The 19,808-nt window shown below is 51.1% G+C and overlaps 8 protein-coding genes across 8 annotated transcripts; 6 read left to right on the top strand and 2 right to left on the bottom strand.

Moving 5' to 3' along the window:
* Nucleotides 1-264: 264 nt before the first annotated feature.
* N7468_009439 (NADPH-dependent FMN reductase) lies at nucleotides 265-909 on the top strand (the record flags this gene model as incomplete). Its single annotated transcript, XM_058478735.1, has 1 exon — nucleotides 265-909. One exon carries the CDS (start codon nucleotides 265-267, stop codon nucleotides 907-909), a length of 645 nt encoding a protein of 214 aa, XP_058327065.1.
* Nucleotides 910-1,693: 784 nt separating this feature from the next.
* pex6 (AAA family ATPase peroxin 6) lies at nucleotides 1,694-6,194 on the top strand (the record flags this gene model as incomplete). The annotated part of the gene is made up of 5 exons (XM_058478734.1): nucleotides 1,694-1,886; nucleotides 1,959-4,457; nucleotides 4,502-5,581; nucleotides 5,613-5,691; nucleotides 5,741-6,194. 5 exons carry the CDS (start codon nucleotides 1,694-1,696, stop codon nucleotides 6,192-6,194), a joined length of 4,305 nt encoding a protein of 1,434 aa, XP_058327064.1.
* A 725-nt stretch (nucleotides 6,195-6,919) lies between these two features.
* Nucleotides 6,920-8,086, top strand: N7468_009437 (uncharacterized protein; the record flags this gene model as incomplete). The annotated part of the gene is made up of 1 exon (XM_058478733.1): nucleotides 6,920-8,086. The coding sequence occupies one exon, from the start codon at nucleotides 6,920-6,922 to the stop codon at nucleotides 8,084-8,086; it is 1,167 nt and encodes a 388-aa protein (XP_058327063.1).
* Nucleotides 8,087-9,216: 1,130 nt separating this feature from the next.
* Nucleotides 9,217-10,134, top strand: N7468_009436 (3'-5' exonuclease; the record flags this gene model as incomplete). Its single annotated transcript, XM_058478732.1, has 1 exon — nucleotides 9,217-10,134. The coding sequence occupies one exon, from the start codon at nucleotides 9,217-9,219 to the stop codon at nucleotides 10,132-10,134; it is 918 nt and encodes a 305-aa protein (XP_058327062.1).
* Nucleotides 10,135-11,912: 1,778 nt separating this feature from the next.
* On the top strand, nucleotides 11,913-15,466 carry N7468_009435 (uncharacterized protein; the record flags this gene model as incomplete). Its single annotated transcript, XM_058478731.1, has 2 exons — nucleotides 11,913-12,266; nucleotides 12,320-15,466. 2 exons carry the CDS (start codon nucleotides 11,913-11,915, stop codon nucleotides 15,464-15,466), a joined length of 3,501 nt encoding a protein of 1,166 aa, XP_058327061.1.
* A 283-nt stretch (nucleotides 15,467-15,749) lies between these two features.
* Nucleotides 15,750-16,452, bottom strand: N7468_009434 (glycoside hydrolase family 11 protein; the record flags this gene model as incomplete). Its single annotated transcript, XM_058478730.1, has 2 exons — nucleotides 15,750-16,149; nucleotides 16,199-16,452. The coding sequence occupies 2 exons, from the start codon at nucleotides 16,450-16,452 to the stop codon at nucleotides 15,750-15,752; spliced, it is 654 nt and encodes a 217-aa protein (XP_058327060.1).
* A 982-nt stretch (nucleotides 16,453-17,434) lies between these two features.
* Nucleotides 17,435-19,138, top strand: N7468_009433 (uncharacterized protein; the record flags this gene model as incomplete). Its single annotated transcript, XM_058478729.1, has 2 exons — nucleotides 17,435-17,670; nucleotides 17,725-19,138. The coding sequence occupies 2 exons, from the start codon at nucleotides 17,435-17,437 to the stop codon at nucleotides 19,136-19,138; spliced, it is 1,650 nt and encodes a 549-aa protein (XP_058327059.1).
* Nucleotides 19,139-19,314: 176 nt separating this feature from the next.
* Nucleotides 19,315-19,536, bottom strand: N7468_009432 (uncharacterized protein; the record flags this gene model as incomplete). The annotated part of the gene is made up of 1 exon (XM_058478728.1): nucleotides 19,315-19,536. One exon carries the CDS (start codon nucleotides 19,534-19,536, stop codon nucleotides 19,315-19,317), a length of 222 nt encoding a protein of 73 aa, XP_058327058.1.
* Between the last annotated feature and the right edge of the window lie 272 nt (nucleotides 19,537-19,808).

The following is a 19,808-nucleotide window of genomic DNA, read 5'->3' as shown; positions in this document are numbered from 1 at the left end:
CCCCCAAAGTCCGATACATCGATCCACCTTGTATATTGCAAATCATCACAAACCAAAATAAAAGCCAGTGGCATTTATATATTTTCAGTACATGTGATAGGTTAGCAGGGCAGTCGTAAGCTATATAATGTGCCGAACACCCCGCATAGAAGAAGACGAAGTGGAAGTAATAGACAACTTTGAAGCCCACTTTGAGATTGCTGATTTTGGTGGTGGATTTTTCTTTCGAGTACCGTCAATCGTCCACCTATCATCTATTGAGAAATGGCTTCTATTCAGAGCCTCAAAGCGGGAATTGTCATTGGCAGTACTCGCGTAACGCGAATTGGACCTCAAATTGCCTCCTTCGTTCGAGACGCCATCCAATCTCCACTGGCACGCAATAGCACAAATGCGACTCAATCTCAAATTCAGATTGATATAATTGACATCAAAGACTTCAATCTCCCGATGTTTGATGAGCCCGGTATTCCCAATCGATTCATCTCCTCTGAAGACTATTCGAATGAACATACGCGAGCTTGGAGTCGCCATATCAGCAAGTTCGATGCCTTTGTCTTTCTCACCTCCGAGCGTAACTGGGGTATTCCAGCGGAATTGAAGAACGCAATTGATTATCTATTCCACGAGTGGAAGGGCAAGCCAGCTATGATCGTTTCTTACGGAGGACAGGGTGGTGTGCACAGTGCAGAGCAGGTCAAAATCGTTGCCGGGGCTATCGGTATGCGTGTCGTTGATGGAATGATCAATATGAGCTTTCCGTCGCGTGAATTTGTCGGCAAAGGGCTTGCTGGAGAAAGCTTGGGCCTAGATGCGACGGACCAAAATGCACCATGGTCGGAACATGTTCCTGAGATAAGCTCAATTTTCTGGGATCACCTTGTCAAGGAGATGCTTGTATCGAAGTAACGACGCACGTCATTACAATAGAGATTGGCTTTCATGGAGTCTCTAAGTATTAATGCTAGCACTACCTTGTATAGCATTGATCTTTCTAGGCCTGGAAGCAGGACCCGATGGATATACAATAAACAATGTTCCAAGTTTCAAGAATGCCTTGGCGAGTGTACCACTGGCAATAACGGAATAGTAAATGAGTCTTGGAAAATTTCCGAGTATTTCGAGTATTTTTGTGTTCGCATTACTTTTTTTTGGCAAGTGGAATGTCTTCTCTCGTGGGTGATGCTTCAATCTTGCCATCCAAGCGTGTCTATCTGATCTACAAAGTCTCAGAGCCGATCCTCGATCCAGGTACCGAGGACCAATGGCGTCACAAGATATGCGGGCTTGCTGACCTGCTGCTACGGTCATCCAATTATGTGACAAGAGTAGTTGTAACAAAATCCCACATGCAACTATAATGCTCATTCAACTCCATATGCACATCCAAATTCACAGAGATAGTTTGGTAAACCCAGGAACCAGATTGTTCCCGAGCACGGCTTCCCCGTGAATTGGACCTCGGCTTCGGAGCCGGAAAAATGACGGTGCCCGCGGATGGAGCAACCCCCGGATTTTGGATCGTACGCGCTCTGGCATCTTCTCCCCGCTATCTTATGCCACGCGGGTTCCTTGCTGCTTCTAATGTGAGAGCTGGGCTGCTTCACGATTTCAATATACTGCCCCAGCTGCCGAATTCTTTCTTCATCAACTTTCGTCCTTTCCCGACGGGAATTGGAGCCCTCGGCCAGCTATGGAGTTCGAGCAATACGGGCAGAGCTCCCAGCAGCAGCCCCGGCAAAGGCGCAGAAGAATAGGAAAGAGGCGCCAGCGCAACAAGTTGCCCATCACAGCGCGTCTTGCTTTGGATCCTCAGCTGCGTGGAAACACAGGTGTCTTATCCGAGGACATCGCCAATGACCTGTTCTCCCAGCACTCTCTCTTGGGTAAGTGATCGAACCGATTCCCCACGGTTGGCGCGACTCACTTTGCTTACAACTTGAATTGGAACGCGACAGAGGCCACGACCGGTGATGGGTTACTCTACGTGGCTGTTGCCCCGCACACGCCTACGCATCTCGCCGTCGAGGACCAAGCCTGGACTATCCTCCCCGTGCGTATTCAGCCAGCGGGGAGACCGCCAACATCTCAGTCAACCGTCCTCTTCCCCGAATCCGCAGACTCGCTGCAGTCTTTCCTGTTAGCGCTCGGGAAACTCGACTCCGCCCGTCAATCACTGCAGACCCACCGAACCGTCGAAATCCGCGTGCTTGATGTTGCGCCGTTGCACCTGGACACAGTCTATGTAACAGTAGAGCGCCATCTTCTGCGTAACCACGATGATGTACAGAATAAGTTCAGAGGTGGATTCACTTCCACAAATTCCCCCAATGGCACGTGGCCGCGGAGCGGAAAGGCTCCGGAGAACAGGCGGTACTCGAAGAAAGCTGCTGTCGATACGGAGCAGCGCTTGACCGCCGCCGTCCGTGAAGCATTGGCTACGCAGCGCATTGTTCACATGGGCGATGTGCTTCCTCTTCCTCTTCCCCCGCATCCTATTACTTATGCGCCAGCCCCACCTGCCCGAATCTCCTTCTGCGAGCCTGTGTCTCAAGGCCTTCTTATGCCCACAACGAAGGTCGTGCTTGTCCAGGCCCGCCCGCAGGGTAATCGAGTACAACAATCCTTGCCTCCACGGCCCAGCCTTCTGAGAAATGTTGCGGAGGATGAAGCCGACGACACATCAAACGAACAATTCTTCTCCGCTGCCGAGGACAAGGCCGGCGAAACTACCGAGATGGAAACTACGTCTGCGGCGGAGGAGTCGGAAACAGAAGGTTCCATTGGGTCTGCTAGTGATTCTTCGGAAGACTCCTTGGAAGACATGATATCTCTGTCTGCCCCTGAGTTGCCGCAGGCACCATCAGGCGTAATGTCTTCTATTACGTCTGCGACGCCTCGTGCGGGTGGGCGGCGGGCAGATGGAATTCATACCCCCGGCTCCGTGACCTCGACTTTTACCTCCGCGACTATGCGCCCCGGTCGCACCAATGGCAAGGTTTTCAAAGTGGAGGGACTTTTGCAACAAGTGCCCAATGAAGTTTTGCATCCACGTCCTCGCGATGATGAGGACGTTGACTCTTTTGTCTTTGTTGATATCAGTACGCTGGCAAAGATCGGCTGCTTCTCGGGTGACTGGGTTCGCATTGAGGCCGCCGAGGAACCGCAGTTGAACATGTTCGCTTCCCTCAAGCTTGGAAGCTTCAATGATTCTCCGGAAGAACCTGGAGATTGGCGGCCAGTCAAGGTCTTTGGTCTTCCAGGACTGCCATCTCCGAAGCCTCGCTATGCCATCAACCCTTCCGGTGCCCGTCGATCGAGCTTTTCGCAACGTCTTCCGACTCGTCTAACCCCCTCAATATTTGTGCCACCGCTTTTGCTGAGCAACATTGAGAACCCCAAATACCTGCGCATTTCGCCCATGACATTCGCCGCTGCCAGTCAAGCTCCAAAACCAGGGCTATTGCATCATATGAAGAACAGTGCTATACGTAACCCTCCACTTGCAAAGGAAGTCACGCTTCTGAAGGTCTCCACGCCCCTTTCCATGGACCGAGTTCTCCAGCCAGCGCTTTTTGCTGGTCTCAAGCAGTATTTTGAATCCCGTCGGCGGATCTTGAAGAGCGGAGACCTGGTCGGAATCAGTGTCGATGAGGGCCTTGGCCGAGCTGTGTTCTCTGCGAGTTCTAGCGGTGACAACGCAAGCCAAGAAGATGACATTACTTCCCGTCTAGGCCAGGGCTCGGCTTCTGAAGACTCGGGCCCTCGCAAGGTTGGTGTCGCCTGGTTCCGCGTGGGTCAAGTTGTACCAACTATCGTGGAAGAATTGGAGGAAACTGGCGAAGACCAGTGGGGCGGCGTTGCAGTCCTCGATCCGTCTAGCACGCGCATGGTACAGGCTGGCAGCGATGTAAGCCGGGTTCCTGGGGTTTTGGGCAACGGTTGGGAATATTGGCTGGGAGTAAAGACTATCCCGAAGACAGTGGGAGATATCCCAGCCCCTCATGGTATTATGACAGAACCTCCTCAAGCTTTCATTCCACCGCTCCAGCAGAGAATCCGTGATTTAATGGCTGCGTCTACAAGCCCACGAGCTATTCAGCTTGGGATGAAGCCTGTTGTCATCCTTCTTCGCTCTCAACAAAGACATATTGGAAAGGCGACCCTTGCGACTCGCGCTTGTGCAGATATTGGTCTCCATACGTTTCCCATCGATTCATATGATATCTTGACGGAGGGTGGAGCTAATGGCGGCGATGTTAAGACGGAGGCGTATCTCAAAGCTCGGGCCGAGCGCGCATTCCATTGCGGAGCGAACTGTACTGCATTGCTCATTAAGCACATTGAGGTGCTCACAGCTGACCGCATGGTCACTGCCATGACTGAGATTATCAATGAGGCTCGAGTAGTCATTGCTACAACTACGGACGTCGAGCAAATCCCCGAAGGAATCCGCAGTATGTTCACGCACGAGTTTGAACTCGGTGCGCCGGAAGAAAAGAGCGTGAGGGAATTCTACGCAATGCCGTTGCCGAGCGCGGCATCAAATTGGCCGCGGATGTGGAACTCGGAACTGTGGCCCTGAAGACTGCAGCGCTCGTCGCGGGAGATTTGGTCGATGTCGTCGAACGGGCTGCTGCGGCTCGCACTGCACGTATCGAGGGTCTTGCTGAAACTGCAACTAAGCAACTCCCCGGCGCAGAGGTCAGCGTCCGCGATGTCCTGCTCGCTGGGGGCGATGGGGCACGGGGTGTCACCAAAGCCGATTTCGATACAGCCGTTGAAGCTGCTCGAAAGAATTTTGCCGATTCTATCGGCGCACCCAAGATTCCGAATGTTAGCTGGGATGATGTTGGTGGGTTGAGTAATGTCAAGGATGCCCTGACAGAGACTATTCAGTTGCCACTTGAACGCCCCGAGCTCTTCGCCAAGGGCATGAAGAAGCGCAGTGGTATTCTGTTCTATGGACCTCCTGGTACCGGAAAGACTCTGCTTGCCAAGGCCATTGCCACGGAATTCTCTCTGAATTTCTTCTCAGTCAAGGGCCCTGAGTTGCTGAACATGTATATTGGTGAATCAGAAGCGAACGTGCGCCGTGTGTTCCAGCGTGCTCGAGATGCTCGCCCTTGTGTGGTATTCTTCGACGAATTGGACTCGGTTGCACCGAAGCGCGGTAACCAGGGTGACAGTGGCGGTGTCATGGATCGTATTGTCAGTCAGCTTCTCGCAGAGCTGGATGGCATGAACGGCGGCGAAGAGAATAGCGGTGGCGTTTTCGTCATTGGCGCAACGAATCGTCCTGATTTACTGGATACTGCCCTTTTGCGACCTGGTCGATTCGACAAAATGCTTTACTTGGGTGTGTCAGATACACACCGAAAACAGGCTACGATTTTGGAAGCTCTTACTCGCAAGTTCGCTCTGCACCCTGAGGTTTCTCTTGACCGGGTCGCTGAACAGCTTCCGTTGACATTCACCGGTGCCGATTTATATGCTCTTTGTTCTGATGCAATGCTGAAGGCTATCACCCGGAAGTCTACCGCAGTGGACGAGAAGATCAAACAGCTACCGGGGGGGGCCTGTCAGTACTGCATACTTCTTCGACCATTTAGCAACCCCGGAGGATGTTTCCGTGTTGGTGACTGAGGAAGACTTTTTAGCCGCCCAGAGAGAGCTTGTCCCCAGTGTTAGGTACGTTGTAAACCCAACCTACGTCAAGAGGGGAACTAACAGGAAACAGCGCCAAGGAACTTGAGCACTTCGAACGGATCCGTCAAACGTTTGAGTCAGTCGATAAATCGAAGCAAGAATCAAATTCCGCAGCTCCGCAGACAATTGCCGATGCCATGGAGGCATTCAGCATGGGGGAGATCGCCCCTCCCATGTCCCCCAGTGCGACACCAACGAGTAACGGAGACCACAGCTTTTCAGGCAGCATTCACGATCGCCTCAAGGGCCTAAGGCAATGGCCTGGCAGCATTGTTCGTAGTGCCAGTGGTAATTCTAACACAAGCAGCAAGGGCAAGGGGAAAGCCGCTGCTGGAAAGAAGGGTAAAGGCCCTCGAAGCGGAGACTCTGATGAATCCGATGGTGGTGACGAGGATATGGCTGATGGTCCGTCTAACGAGGGAGATGAGGATGACTACGTTGTACGAACTGGGCAACTGCCTAATCCTATGGAGGAGGTAGAGTAAAGCCGCTTTTCACCACGGTGAACAGCTTCCACGGGGTATTCGCGAATTCCGTGCTAGTATATAGACATATCTTAGGGCCAGCTGGCCATGTACACCACCACCCTTTGCGTGCACAAATACAATTTCATAATATTGGAGTATACAGCCCCATTCAGTTGGCATTTTGCGCCAACCAACCCCGGGCCGTAGCGTCATGTTTGTACTATTTGTTCTTAGCTTTCGGTTTCTCCTGGGAGGTGTCCAACACCTTATGTTACTACACAATATCTAGATAGCATGCGTATCAATGGCTTCAGTATTACTAGTAGGAGGTAGCACGAAGGTTGAAGGGATACCAATATACACTAAATGACTGAGTAGTTTGCAAGTTCCGATCAAGGCCCGCAGTGAATGACCCTCTCCCTTTTCTCAGAAGGTCAGAAGCGGAGCCAATGTCGTTACTTGCAGGCGTCACAAGATCTACCAGCTTATTCTGCCATTGTTTATCTGTTTCCTCTTCTGCTCATACTAGATTTGTTTCCCCCCCCCCTCTTCTCCTTCTTCTTCTCCGTCCCCTTCAATCTTCGCCATTCTCTCGTCATCTTGAAGATCTCCAGCTACCTCTTTCTCTTGACGGCGAACCTGCCCGTGTCGTCTAAAGAGCCATTCATTTTATCTAGAACTCCACAGTTTTCCGGTCTATTTTGCACTGCTTCTTCGTCTTGTGTCCCTTCTGAATCACCAGCATGGCGATGAACATCCCATTCCTGGCCTTCCACTTGAGGTCTCGGAATGCCGCCATACGCGAATCGTCCTGGGGAGAACTGCGACGTGCAATTCTGAACCGAGCAACTGCTTCTATGGAGAGTCCGAATTGGAGCAAATACACCGATACCAACAACTGGTCTGAAGACGACCTCAAGTTTGCCGTCACGCGACGTGATGCTCCCTACAGACCCCTCAGGGGCTCCAAATTCAACTCGCAACGCCCGTCTACCCAAGCCCTGCTCCCCACGCTCGAACACAACACTACGTTGGGTTCTCTCGAAGTTCTATCGAACGAGATCCTCAGCCAGATTATTGACGACCTCGAACTTCGCAGCCTCTTGGCATTCTCTAAAACCTGCCGCCTTGCCCATTACGTCGTCGAGACCAACGCGAGCTACAGGATGGTTATGCAGTATCTCCCTCGTATTCGTGAGATCCTCGTGCAGACTGCCCTTGACCCATGGGTGCCCCTACGTGCTCTTCGAACTGAGCTTGAATGGCCTTACTGCCGAGACTGCAAGCGAAACGGCTCCGCTGAGACAAACGGTCCACTCCTTTATGTCCCGACCTGCGAGCGTGTGTGCTACAAGTGCCTTAGAGAAAACTACGGCTTCTGGCTCATAAAGGCCATCGACGCCTGCAACGGTTTCGCTCTCAACATTGAGGACTTGCAAAAGATCCCTTACCTCATCTGCACTGACAGAGTGATTCCGCAAGGTAAACTCAAGATTGTGGAGGAGGAACATATCCTCATCCCGATAAAATGTGCCATCTTGGCTGCAATGCGTAAATGGGGCACGATCGCGGAATGCTTCGAGCAAGCTGAAAATATCAGCCCAGACCGGGGCCGCTTCCCCAACCCCAAAGATAAAATCACCGGCAACATGTACCGTTATTTCCGAGAGCAGAGGGACTTCCCCGAGTACGGCTGGGTTCACAGTCAGCCAATCGTTACGTCTTTCGACTGCAGCACTACTCGCTTCCCAAGGAATGCATTCCCAGAGCCCCAAGACACCTTCTATGGCTGGGCGCATGTCGAGATGCCCTATGTCAAGAGCTTCCTTGAAGGCACCATCCCCGCTACTTCTGCCGGGGCTGTGAATGGCGCTTCAAGTATCGGCTTCCTCTACGCCCCATTCATCTGAGCGCTTATGGCTTTCCGGAGGGCACGACTTTGGCGGAGGCTGATATTGAGTTGAAAAACCGTCTGTATGAGGCTCGTACTTGGGAGGAGACGCTAGAGCATATCAAAACTTGTCTGGGTGCATTGTTGATCATGTTCGCGCAGGCTGCTAAGCAGGATCAGAGCAACCCAACGGAGGAGGTGGACGACTTGTCATCTCTGCTCCCGTAAACGATCTTTGCAGTATGCGGGTGGGATTTGGATATGGTGTGGCAGGTAGGAAGTGGCCCAGGAATTGCGTGATGCAGTAATGAATAAAATGTGGTAGGTGGAACACAATAGCGCCAGATCATTAAATCGTGGTGCGAGGCGAAGCTGCAATGACAAGGAGGTACAATTGATTTATGGAGCTTCGATATTCGGTTGTGAACTGGGTCGTGCTATTTCGAGAGAGCAAAATTAGGTAGCCCAAGTCTTCTCTTGTAACGCTCGTTGGTCCGTAGCAATCATTTTTCTTTGTTGGTATCTATTCCAGCTCTCCTTTCGCTCTGGGGCACTGCGTACTGCCAGAAAGCTCGATCTCTCTCTTCCATCTGTTAATCGGCGCTTGACACGACCTGGTTCAGAGCTAACCAAGGGATATTATCTAACCTGTGAGGTTGTAAGCTAGACTGCCTCCTAACTGAGCTTCATTTATTACTGTACTAATCTATGAAAATTTCCAATAAATGCTTGAATATGGCAGATCTAGTTTTCTTTCATGTCCCAGTGTTTTGTCAGAATATTCAAAAGCCGGGCTGGTCTGAGAGGTCATATAACCTCACATCACCAGACACCTGCGCAACAAGCAGGTCCTCTTTTTCTCCCAATAATACTGCCAACCCATGCTTGAGGGCGCAACTAACTTCTCGACACGCCAACTTACAAGTTTTTTCTCAAGCAACCTACTAAGGCTTCCTGCAAACACCCAGACCCACATCGCAAAAGCTCTCCCCAATCCTGCCAGCTTCACCGGTTCTCTGTCCACACGCAGAGGAATTGACAGTCCCGGCCAACGACTCAATTTGACGCAAGTGCTGGAAATGCTTTGAAATTTGTTTCCAACCCCCCCAGCTGACCGTCGGCAGGGGGCTCCTTCCGATTTCCACTGCGATGAATGCCAGTGAAGCAGAGGTGGTTTATCGCGAGCTGAAGGCAAAAGCTCATTCGCAATCCCGTCTCGAAGCCCATGGATTCAAAATGAAATCAGACTCGAACGTCTCTACCAAAAACGTTCGGCAGATCGCCACTTTCCAGCAAACCCCCGAAGTCGAGTCCCCATTTGCCATGCCCTCACGAGTCGTAGCCCTCGACTGCGAAATGGTCCAGGTTGCCGGCGGTGCACACGAGCTCGCCTTCCTGGCAGCAATCGACTTCTTCACTGGCAAGGTCCTTATCAACAACTACGTCAAGCCCCTGCATCCAGTGGTGAACTGGCTCACCCCGTGGAGCGGTCTCACGGAGCAAGGCATGGACTGGGCTATTGCCAACGGGCTTGCGATTTATGGGTGGCATGCCGCGCGGGAGGTACTGTGGCAGGTCATCGATGACAAGACGATCCTGGTTGGCCATTCCCTACAAAACGACCTCAATGTACTTGGCATCATCCACAGGCGGGTTGTAGATTCGGCTCTGATTACGGCTGAGGCTGTATGGCCGGAACACCCGCCTAGCAAGCGCTTCCCACGCATCTGGTCGCTCAAGAATCTGACCCGATGGCTACTTGGATACGACATTCAGAATGGGTGGGGCCACAGCGCTCTTGAGGATGCTTGTGCCTCTAGGAACGTTGTCAGATGGTGCCTTAGACACCCCGACGGGCTCAGGGCATGGGCGGAATGGTCGTTAGCTGAGGAGGAGCGAAAGGCCCAGGCAATACGTGAGAGGCGGAAGCAGCAGAAAGCAAACGACAAGGCACGTAAAGAGGCGAAGATGAAGGCTGCGAAGGCCAAGGCCGCGCCGGGGGTGGCAAGGCTCAATAGGACAAGGGCTCTAGTACCGGAATCAATAAGGCTTTTGATTCCCTACTGAACCCCCGAACAACACTCGCTTGGGAAGATCAATCATTGATGTTGCGTATGCGCGAGTTTACGAAGGGACATTCGAATCCTAGTTCCGACACAATGATTTGGAAATAAGGCCCAGCGTTCTCTGTGGATGTAACTTAGGCAACCATCTTGTTCATCAATTCATTGAAGAGGCAATGACCATGGTATGCTAGTCAGGCTTCGTAGTTCACCCGATGGGCCTTTGTAAGAGACTGGTGAAGGGAGTAAGGGAGTAAAAAAAGAAACAGTAACAGTAACAAAATCAAAAAGGGGAGAATGGGGGCGTTGGAAGAATGAAGATATCCAAGCAAAAAAAGGGAAAAAAGAAATTGCTCACGTCCAGATTTGAACTGAAGACCTCAGCATGGCAAGACTCCGGAAGCGAAGTGACATACTAGTGCTGCGCTCTACCAACTGAGCTACGCGAGCTGATTTGATGACTCATGATCATCTGTCGGATCCATACCCCTGACCAATTACTTGACCTGTCATCTTTGAACAGACCTCCAGGGGTCTACATAGCTGACGACGCTCACAGTCCAACCAAATCTACGAACGGGCTAGGCTTTGAGTACAGGGCATAGGCACATTCGTATGTTACGGGCCAGGACCAAATCCCTTAGAGTCCATTGAGGCCCGTAACAGGGGCCCATCTGTGGGCTATGCATGAAGTCTAGATGGAGAACACAATTGCCGTAGTACAGTACTACTGGCAGTCATTGGTGCGGTAGCTCTTATCACGGTCGCATCCGGCCTGCGGTACGTTCAGCATTGGATCATGCCTCAATGAGATTCTGTCAAAAGGGCCACAAGTGCAACCGTTATATAGGGTGATCATAGACCAACACCTCTCCTATATATATTCTACGCCCGAGGCACTCAATGCCGCCTTTGAGTCACTATCGGTGGTAGTTTCCAGTGTATTATATCGTTGAAGGCTGTCTAAGATTGTAGAAAGCATCCCAACTATGGCTGGCAGAAAATTATCGAAAGGTGAAGGGTGATTTAGATGAGGCGCTAATGTTATTTTGTTCAATGTCATTAGAATTGACTCGGGGCGGGCTGCGGGATTCGGATCCCAGCAGGCAAGCGTATATCAGTATCTGATCTCTCATATTGTCAATATTTTTATCCGACGACATGAACCAGCTCGCGTAGCTCAGTTGGTAGAGCGCAGCACTAGTATGTCACTTCGCTTCCGGAGTCTTGCCATGCTGAGGTCTTCAGTTCAAATCTGGACGTGAGCAATTTCTTTTTTCCCTTTGAAACTTTTTTTTGCTCCCTGTCAAATTCCCGTCCAACGCAAAAGATATATGGTATTTACGTTTCCGACATTCTCCCTAAGACGAAGACTCGTCAACATTAAATACAACCTGTTCCAATCAACAGCTGTCAAAAGGGTTAACAAGCCCGCCATCTTTGCTGCAGGCTCCTAGCTAACGAGCTTAATTAGCGTGGAATGGGGCCACACGGCTGGCTATCAGGTGATTCGTTATAAGAACGACCCACTTCTACCTCATTTCCCCTGTCCGTGGTTCTGCCCCTCTGCCCCTCTACCGCGAAAAGCCTAATATTTGCTAAGTTTATGTTCAATACTCCGGATACACATAATTACTAGCCTGGGAATGCGAGCACCGTGCTACATGGCCCAGTCCCTCTGCTTACGTACCAACGTCATGCAAGTTGCGCCCCACAAAACCGGTGTCGCGCCTCTGCCCAAATGCATTGAGTCGTAATTTCATATCCATCGAGAAGGCCGGGATGGTCGCGCTGCCGCAAGGGCTTATACCTGCACCGCGGCTGAAGCCTGCGATCCGCCTGGCTCAGGCCGTTTCCGAGTACGAAGCAGACCTGACTGGTGACCAAAAAGCACAGTTCAACCATCATCGAGCTCGGGCGAGCCAGAAGCCTCCTTCTATTCAAGATGTTATGCAACTTACTGCAGAAATTGACGAGCAGCTGTCTACCAAGTTCCGTGGTCGCTGCCTGGGGACTCGGACCACCAATTTCCTCCAGTCCGTGCAGCAGTTCGCTGCGCTCGGGGATACATTGGTCGGAGGTTCGCAGAACCTGGTCGCAAGTGGAGTCTGGGCCCTTGTGAGAACCTCGCTGATGGTCAGTATTCCTTGACTGCCTGTTTTCGAGTCGATACTGAGACCTTTATGTAGCTAATCTTGCAATTCTCCACCTATTTTGAGAAGGTGTCCAGCCTTTTCATGGTGATTGGCCGCTCAGCACCGCGCTATGAAAAGCTGGCCTTGCTATACCCTCGCTCTAAAGATTTGCAGTCTTTCCTGTTTGAGTACTTCGGTGTCGTCGTTCGCCTTTGCCATCAGATGTTGCGATTCACCCAAAAATCAACCATCGGAAAAATTGGGGCAACGCTCAATGATGCAGATCTGATCAGTTTCCAGTCCCAGCTGGAATCCTGGGCCAAGGAGATCAGAGATGAAGCTAATTATCTCATGGCCCAAAGGATCGAGGAACAAGCAAGCCTTGTAACTCAGATCTGGTCAAGAAAACCCTCGAAAGAAGTTACCCACCAGCGCCAGATGAAAGCTTATCTGAATGCATTGGATTTTTGTTCAAGCTACGACTACATGTCTACGTGGAAACAGCTAAGAAAAGCAGGAAGCACCACCCTTTTCCGACAATTTTCTCCTTACGTTGAATGGAGGTCGCGGGTTCATTCTTCCTCACTCATATTGACAGGACGGCTAGGATTCGGCAAATCCGTACTCCTTGCTAACATCGTGGACGACCTTCACCTTTTCGCCCAAGGGCAGAATGTGTCAGTTGCATTCTTCTTCTGTAGACATGATATGCCTGCAAGCCTAAGGCCGCGTACAATAATCGGCTCCTTGGCTCGCCAGCTTCTGTGGAGAGCCCCTCGCCTGCAAGAAACAAGTGAAGCGTACAACCTCAACGATGACCTAGATGAATATGCGAGCATCAGGCGTCTTCTTGACGGCACTTTGAGCCCAAGCTTTCGGGCCTTCCTAGTGATCGATGGTCTGGATGAATGTGAAGTTGCCGACCGACAAGTCGTGCTCCAAGAGCTTCGCTGGCTGCAGCAGAAGTTTTCGGTGCTTCTTTGTCAATCTGTACGCAAAGAGCCTCGCGACCCACATGGAATTGACCCTGAATGGGAAGAGTTAGCCGATCCGTTGATTGCTGCCATCCCCGACAACTCGAGTGACATTGAGGCATTTATAGAAACTGAGCTTGAGGATCGGATCAAATCCGGCAAATTGACCATGCGAGACCCCCTTTTAGTTCTCGAAATCCAAGATGCACTTCTGAAAGGGTCCCAAGGGATGTTTCTTTGGGTTGCTCTTCAGATCGATAACCTTTGTGCGATGGGAACAGATGAGTCGATCCGTCAGGCTCTTGCAGACTTGCCCCAGACACTCTCTGGGACATTCTCCCGCATTCTGCGAAGAGTTGATGACTCGAGTATTGCGAAATCAAACCAAAGGCGAATCTTAGAATTGATTGTCGCTGCTCGATATCCCTTGACACTGGATGAACTCCGAGAGGCCCTTAGTGTCGTACCAGGAGACACTGTCTGGGATTCTGCCAAACTCATTAATGACATATTTGCCACACTGGCCTGCTGTGGAAGCCTACTTACCCTTGATGAAGAGGAGAACACTGTCAGGCTTGTTCATGGCAGCGTCAGGCAGTTCTTGATCGGCCCCGAGTCAACGAACGAGTCTAAATTTACATTCCACGAGGCGCACAAACGAATGACCGATACCATAGTCACATATCTCAACTATGGAATTTTCGAGACTCAAGTCTCAACCCGAGTGATTCCGCAACTGCAATCTAGTTCAGCACCGGCCGCAATCATTCGGTCGAACCTTGCCGTTCCATCAGCGGCACGAGAGCTCGCCTTAAACCTCTTAAAGCTGAGAAGAACCCCGGGGTTCAATATGGGGAAGACTATGGCTCAGTACCGTCCAAGGCCGGAGACGGTATCCAATCACGATTTCCGGTTCCTTACATATGCAAAATGTAATTGCTTGTACCATATCCTTTGCACCTTACAGACAGCGTCCGAAGCATCAAACCCCGACGATCTTCTTCTTCGTCTACTTAATGGTCCCATCTTGGACCTGGAAAAGAGTGATGAAATTAATAAACTGCTTCTTCTTGCTGCAGAAAGGGGAATCGAGCCTATTGTCACTTTGCTCTTGCATTCAGGCAAGATTAACCCGAATACTGCGGACTCTTCTGGCAGGACTCCTCTCCACCTCGCCGCTTCTTCCGGCCATGATGCGATAGTCAAAAATTTGGTCGACTCAGAAAAGGTTGATGCCGGTATAGCTGACGAAAAGGGACAAAATGCCCTCCACGTAGCGTCTCTGAACGGCCATGATTCCACAGTCCGATTGCTCCTCGAGTCAGGAGTTGTGAATATCAATGCCACAGATCATTTCGATCAAACACCACTACACCTCGCTCTCCAGCGCTCTTCAAATAAATCTACTGCCAAGACCATTTTGAGCTTCCCATCTGCGAAACTCGATCTGCAGGACTCGGAAGGCCAAACCCCTCTTCACCGCGCTATCGCATACGGGAATACAGAAGCCGCAGCCATTCTCCTCAAGTCCGGAAAAGTGAACTTGAACGCGCAAGACAAATTGGGCCAAACGCCGCTGCACATAGCCGCCCTGACCCTCGGTACCGAATTGGTCGCCAAAGAGTTGATTGGATTAGAATCAACCGATCCCAACCTCCTGGACTACAACATGGGAACACCTCTACACCGAGCCGTCAAGTCAGCAAATATCCCAGTCATGAGAATCCTTCTCGACTCAAAACGCCTTCATCAGCCGTTTGAGATACACGGCCATGGCATCAATTCCAAAACACGGACAATTATGCATGTCGCAGCTCAACATGGCAATATTGGAGTGACAAAAACTCTTCTCGAGTACGAAGGCGTCGATTGTAACGGAACCGATACATATGGCAAAACACCCCTTCATTATGCTGCCCGTCGCGGCAATGCGGGATTCGTGAAGGTTATGCTCCAGTCTGACGGCATCCGCCCTGATATACAGGATAACTATGGAAGGACGCCGTTGCACGCCGCGGTCATGCACGAACACAATTATATTGCCGATCTTCTGATGGCATCTGGGAAGATCAGAGGCGATGAAGTGGATGAGGATGGATTGACGGCCTTTGATTATAAGGCAATCCTTAATAACCTGACCTCCGGACCTGGCTCGGCGACAAGTAGGGAAGCCATCATTTCAGCTCGGCGGCGGAGAGAACAGGAAGAATTTGTGGTTAGTCCTTGAATCGAGATACCCAGGAAAGTAACAATTTACTCAAGTTGTCGAAAGGATACTGAAATCTAAGGCAAAGAGGAAAGGTATCGAGTAGGGTTTGGAGGTTTCGAGTAAAGAGTTCAATTATACGGTGGGAACTAAGCTTGGCCAGCCGGAAAGTTTTAAGTTTTCTGGTTGGTGAAAGATCCTGGCTTCGCTTGTGACTTCCTCTCACTGAAACTCATCCCTCGATAATATGACCGGCACATTTCTTGTCAACTTGACTCCAACCAAGACTCAACATTCTCAAGGCTCAAGAAACAGTGATCGTGGAGGATCCACTACTCTGATAGCCTTCAGTGGAGACAATCTGATAGTTGAAGCTACCCATGTTCATGCCGAGAGAGGCCCACGCTTTGAAGTGGTTGGCAGTGGTTACGGTTCCACTTGAGCGAGTATTTCTGCGGATGGACCAGTATTGGTTGAAGGTAGCAGTACCGGAGATAGATGGCTGGTTGACTTGCTGGTGCTCGTAGATATCGTAGACGGAGCCATCACTGGTGACTGTACCCTTGTGCGTCATCGAGTTGCCGGGATTGTAATCCCCATAGTTCTCGAGGATATAGTACTCGACTAGAGGGCCGGTGGTCCACCCATAAATAGCAAGATAGGCGTTCCCGGAAGGATTGAAGGATCCAGAGAATGTAATATCGCTAATTTGACTGTTAACCTGTGCCGCAAAGGGTGGGGAAAATATCTTACCGGTCACTGCCAGTAGCCCAGCCTTTGCCTGAAGTGAAGTCGCCGCAATTTTCCCATCTGACGCTGTACTCGCCTCCGTTCCCATTGGTGTATTCTACCGAGCCACCTCCGTTGGTCCAGAACGAGTAGTAGTATCCATTGTTTGTTCCTGTTTGGCTCGAAGTAATTGTCTGTCGCTTATGGTGGTCCCCCGGCAATGCGCTTACGCCCAAAATCAGGGCTGACGCCAGAAGGATATTCTTCAAGAATCCCATAATCAAAATACTCAAGGCTCGTTGGTAGGAAGTCTTCAAGTTGTGATGCTGTGTCGTAGTACCAGTACGACGTGAAGAGATCCCCTTTGGCTTATATAGACATAGCTTGGTGGGGACTGATAGCAGACATGTTAATTTCTCCGGAACTGCCTTCTGAAAAAGGTTTCATATTCAGCCTATTTGAAACGAGAGGAGATCGAGGGGGTTTGGCACCTCGTGATTGGCCTCCACGATTTGTTCTCTAACTATTAGTAGTGTCTGTTCAGATCTCCTCCGCCTGGGAATCGACTGCGATCCAGGATTAAGAAGAAGTCAATGAAGCCATGAGAGTTCAATACCAACAGAGTATAATCTCTGAGGATAGAGTGAATAGGGGGTCATTGGCGGAGAGCGCGTCATAGATGGAATAACTCGCGCCGTTAACCCCACTCGCGAAACACGAAACGCCGGAGATTTTCATTCCGGATATATTTCGGCAGAACTCGAGAGCAACCGTCTCGGTCCAGTTGTTTTGTGGCCCTGGGCCAATTAACCGATTAGCCGATTTAAGTAGTGCAGGCCGGACAAAGGGACTATTTGGCCGAATGTTGCACGGAAAGTGCAGGCTGAAGACCGCCGGTCCTTTGAAGTTGGAGCCACGCATGACCCCTATTCTGCACCATGCGAAAGGAGTAAAGGCCTCGAAGTATCATAGATCACTATCGCCCTTCCAGAATGGTGCCTGAGTCTCCTTCTCATAGTTACTCTCTGTTCATGGCCTTAAGGGGAAAGACCCCGTTGAGGCAATTGAGCAACACACGTGACCGCGTGACGCCAAAAACCTAAAAAAAACCTGGAAACCATGGATTTTCTTATACGAGAAAATCTCCGAGAAACCTCTGCCAGCTCCTTGAAAGTCGCAGTTTCCTTCAACAAGCACATTGAAAATTGCTTCTGGACTGCGTTACCAGGCTGATTCGCTTCCAATCTGCGCTTTTCTGACATGGTGTCTGTTCAATCGGCCTCTGTCTCTCGGCCTGTAACGGCCAACGAGACTTCGAATGATCAGGTTGCGGACGAGGATGACCGTGAGCTTCTGAAGCTAGGATACAAAGCTGTACTGGCCAGAGGCTGGGGAAGCTTCGATAACTTTGCGTGCTCTTTCTCGGCACTGTACTGCATCGGAGGTATTCGCGTGCTATTCTACATCGCATTAAGTGGCGGCGGACCTGCTGCCATGTAAGTCTGTCGCATATGGGTCGCTCCGGTCTCTTTCTAATGACTTTCCTGCAGGTGGAGTTCCTGGGTCTCTGGGAGTGTTCTCTCAATCATCACTGCCGCATGTCTCGCCGAAGCCTGCTCTGCCTACCCCGCTGCGGGATCGATCTACTACTGGGCGTTCCGATCTTGGGGAGGAGGCCGCGTCGGCCGCTTCATCTCGTTTATGGTAGCAGCATGGACCTTGGTCGCTTGGACTGCGTTTCTGGCCAGCGACTCGTTCGGGGTTGCCAACTACCTCGTGTCGGAAGTGGTGGTGTTCGATCCGGAAACAAGCTTCCCCCACAGCACGTCTGACGTCCGCGCACGAGCCATCGCCTGGGCGTTTTCGTTGGCTTTCTTGGGAATTGCAACGGCCATGAACTTCCTGCCGCCGCGCATGTACTCTTGGGTTTTCCGCGCCGGCTTCACGGTTATCGTCATCGACATGCTGCTCAATTTCATTTGGCTCCCAATCGGCGTTTCGAAAACGTACGGGTTTCAGTCTGCGGAATTCGTCTTCACCTCCACATATAATGGTGGCGATGTGACCCCGAGCCTCAACTGGGTACTCTCCTGGTTCCTCCCGGCGAGTTGCCTCGTAGGTCAAGACGCGTCGGGTCATGTGGCCGAGGAAACCGTTTCTGCGAAGAAGGCCGCTGCTAAGGGTGTGTTCTGGGCAACAGTTGCTTCCGCGCTGTGTGGGTTTCCGATCATCGTTCTCTTCCTTTTCTGCATGCCTTCGATTGAGACGTTTTATGATACAAGTGCGCCGCAGCCTTTCATCCAGATGTACGCGCTGGCACTTGGCCCGCACGCCCATGTGGTCATGACCATCATCTCAATGATCGGTTCCATTCTGAACACGTCCATCTCCTTGGTTGCCGTATCCCGGCTGGTCTTTGCTGTGGCGCGCGATGGTGTCTTCCCTTTTAGTGATGTGCTCTCCCGTGTCTCCAAGTCAAAGCAGCCTCACAATGCAGTCATCTTCATTGCGACCATCGCAGCTCTCCTGCTCTGCACCCAACTGCCTTCCCAGGTCGCCTTCTCAAGCTTGATCTCAACATCTGCAGCTGGATCCATCGCGGCATACGGCCTTGTTGGATTCGGTCGCACCTTTATATCTCGAAAGTCATTCCGACCGGGCTTCTGGGACATGGGCCGTTTTGGAGTTATTGCGGCTATTGTCACATTTGCCTGGAATGGCTTTGCCTTCTCCGTGCTTTGCGCCCCGCAGTATGGAAACAGCCTGATCGACAAAGACTCAAGCTTATTCAACTATGCCATTGTCATCATGGGCGGTGTTACCATTCTTGCACTGTGCGAGTGGTGGCGCAAGTCTCAAAAGGAATGGTTCCAGCACCTGGAGACCAACACTGGTTCTGAAACCAATCTCTCCGCTGAGCAAAAGGAAGCCGGCACCGTTTCCGCTGAACCAGTCTCGGTTTGAAAGCTGGGAACGATCTAGGAGAAGACTTTTGTACAGACGGCTCGCAGTCTGCCCTGGGCAGCGAAGGCTTCACCCCAAGGGAGAAGCCGGGTAAGTACAGTTCAGTTAGTCACGCGCATGGCGGGTGTTCGAAGTTTTACTTCTTCCAAGTATCACTTCGTTCTGAGAAATACCGTTCAAACTTGATCTGGATAATACCAGCGAAAGGACATGCTTGCTTGACTCCCTCTTTCTTGTCTCGCCACTTTGGCGTGGCAGACTCCATTAACTGTTTCTATGTAGGCGTGCGGTTTGCTGCGGTTATTTTGCTGGTCATGGTCGTTACCAGGCCCAGGTGAGTGAACTCGTAGAATAGCGCCTTCGTCTGCCTGGGGCTTCTGGTGGATATTGTTTACCATGACACCGATGCACTCAACATGGACTTGTCTAAAAAGTGCCAGGGTCGTCTCAACATGCTGTCTGAAGCCCCCATGGTACAGGATCAGAGAGGTGTGCCCACGTATATCTCTCTTGCGCCAGGAAGTCTTGTAACTCCTGGCATGACGAAACTAGAAAGAGCAGCAACCGCCGTTTGTAGTTCGTAGCGTCAGGGTTTTTGAAACCCGCTGATATATGGTCCTCCCGCTGCTGAGCAATAAGCAACCAAGTGACTGGATCGACCAGAGTCCGT

Source organism: Penicillium chermesinum (genome assembly GCF_028974085.1).
Source record: "Penicillium chermesinum strain IBT 19713 chromosome Unknown utg000007l:1.0-2695246.0:1.0-2697696.0, whole genome shotgun sequence".
NCBI classification, from domain to species: domain Eukaryota; kingdom Fungi; phylum Ascomycota; class Eurotiomycetes; order Eurotiales; family Aspergillaceae; genus Penicillium; species Penicillium chermesinum.
The sequence above is the reverse complement of the archived record's forward strand: the minus strand, read 5'-3'. Positions and strand labels throughout refer to the sequence as shown.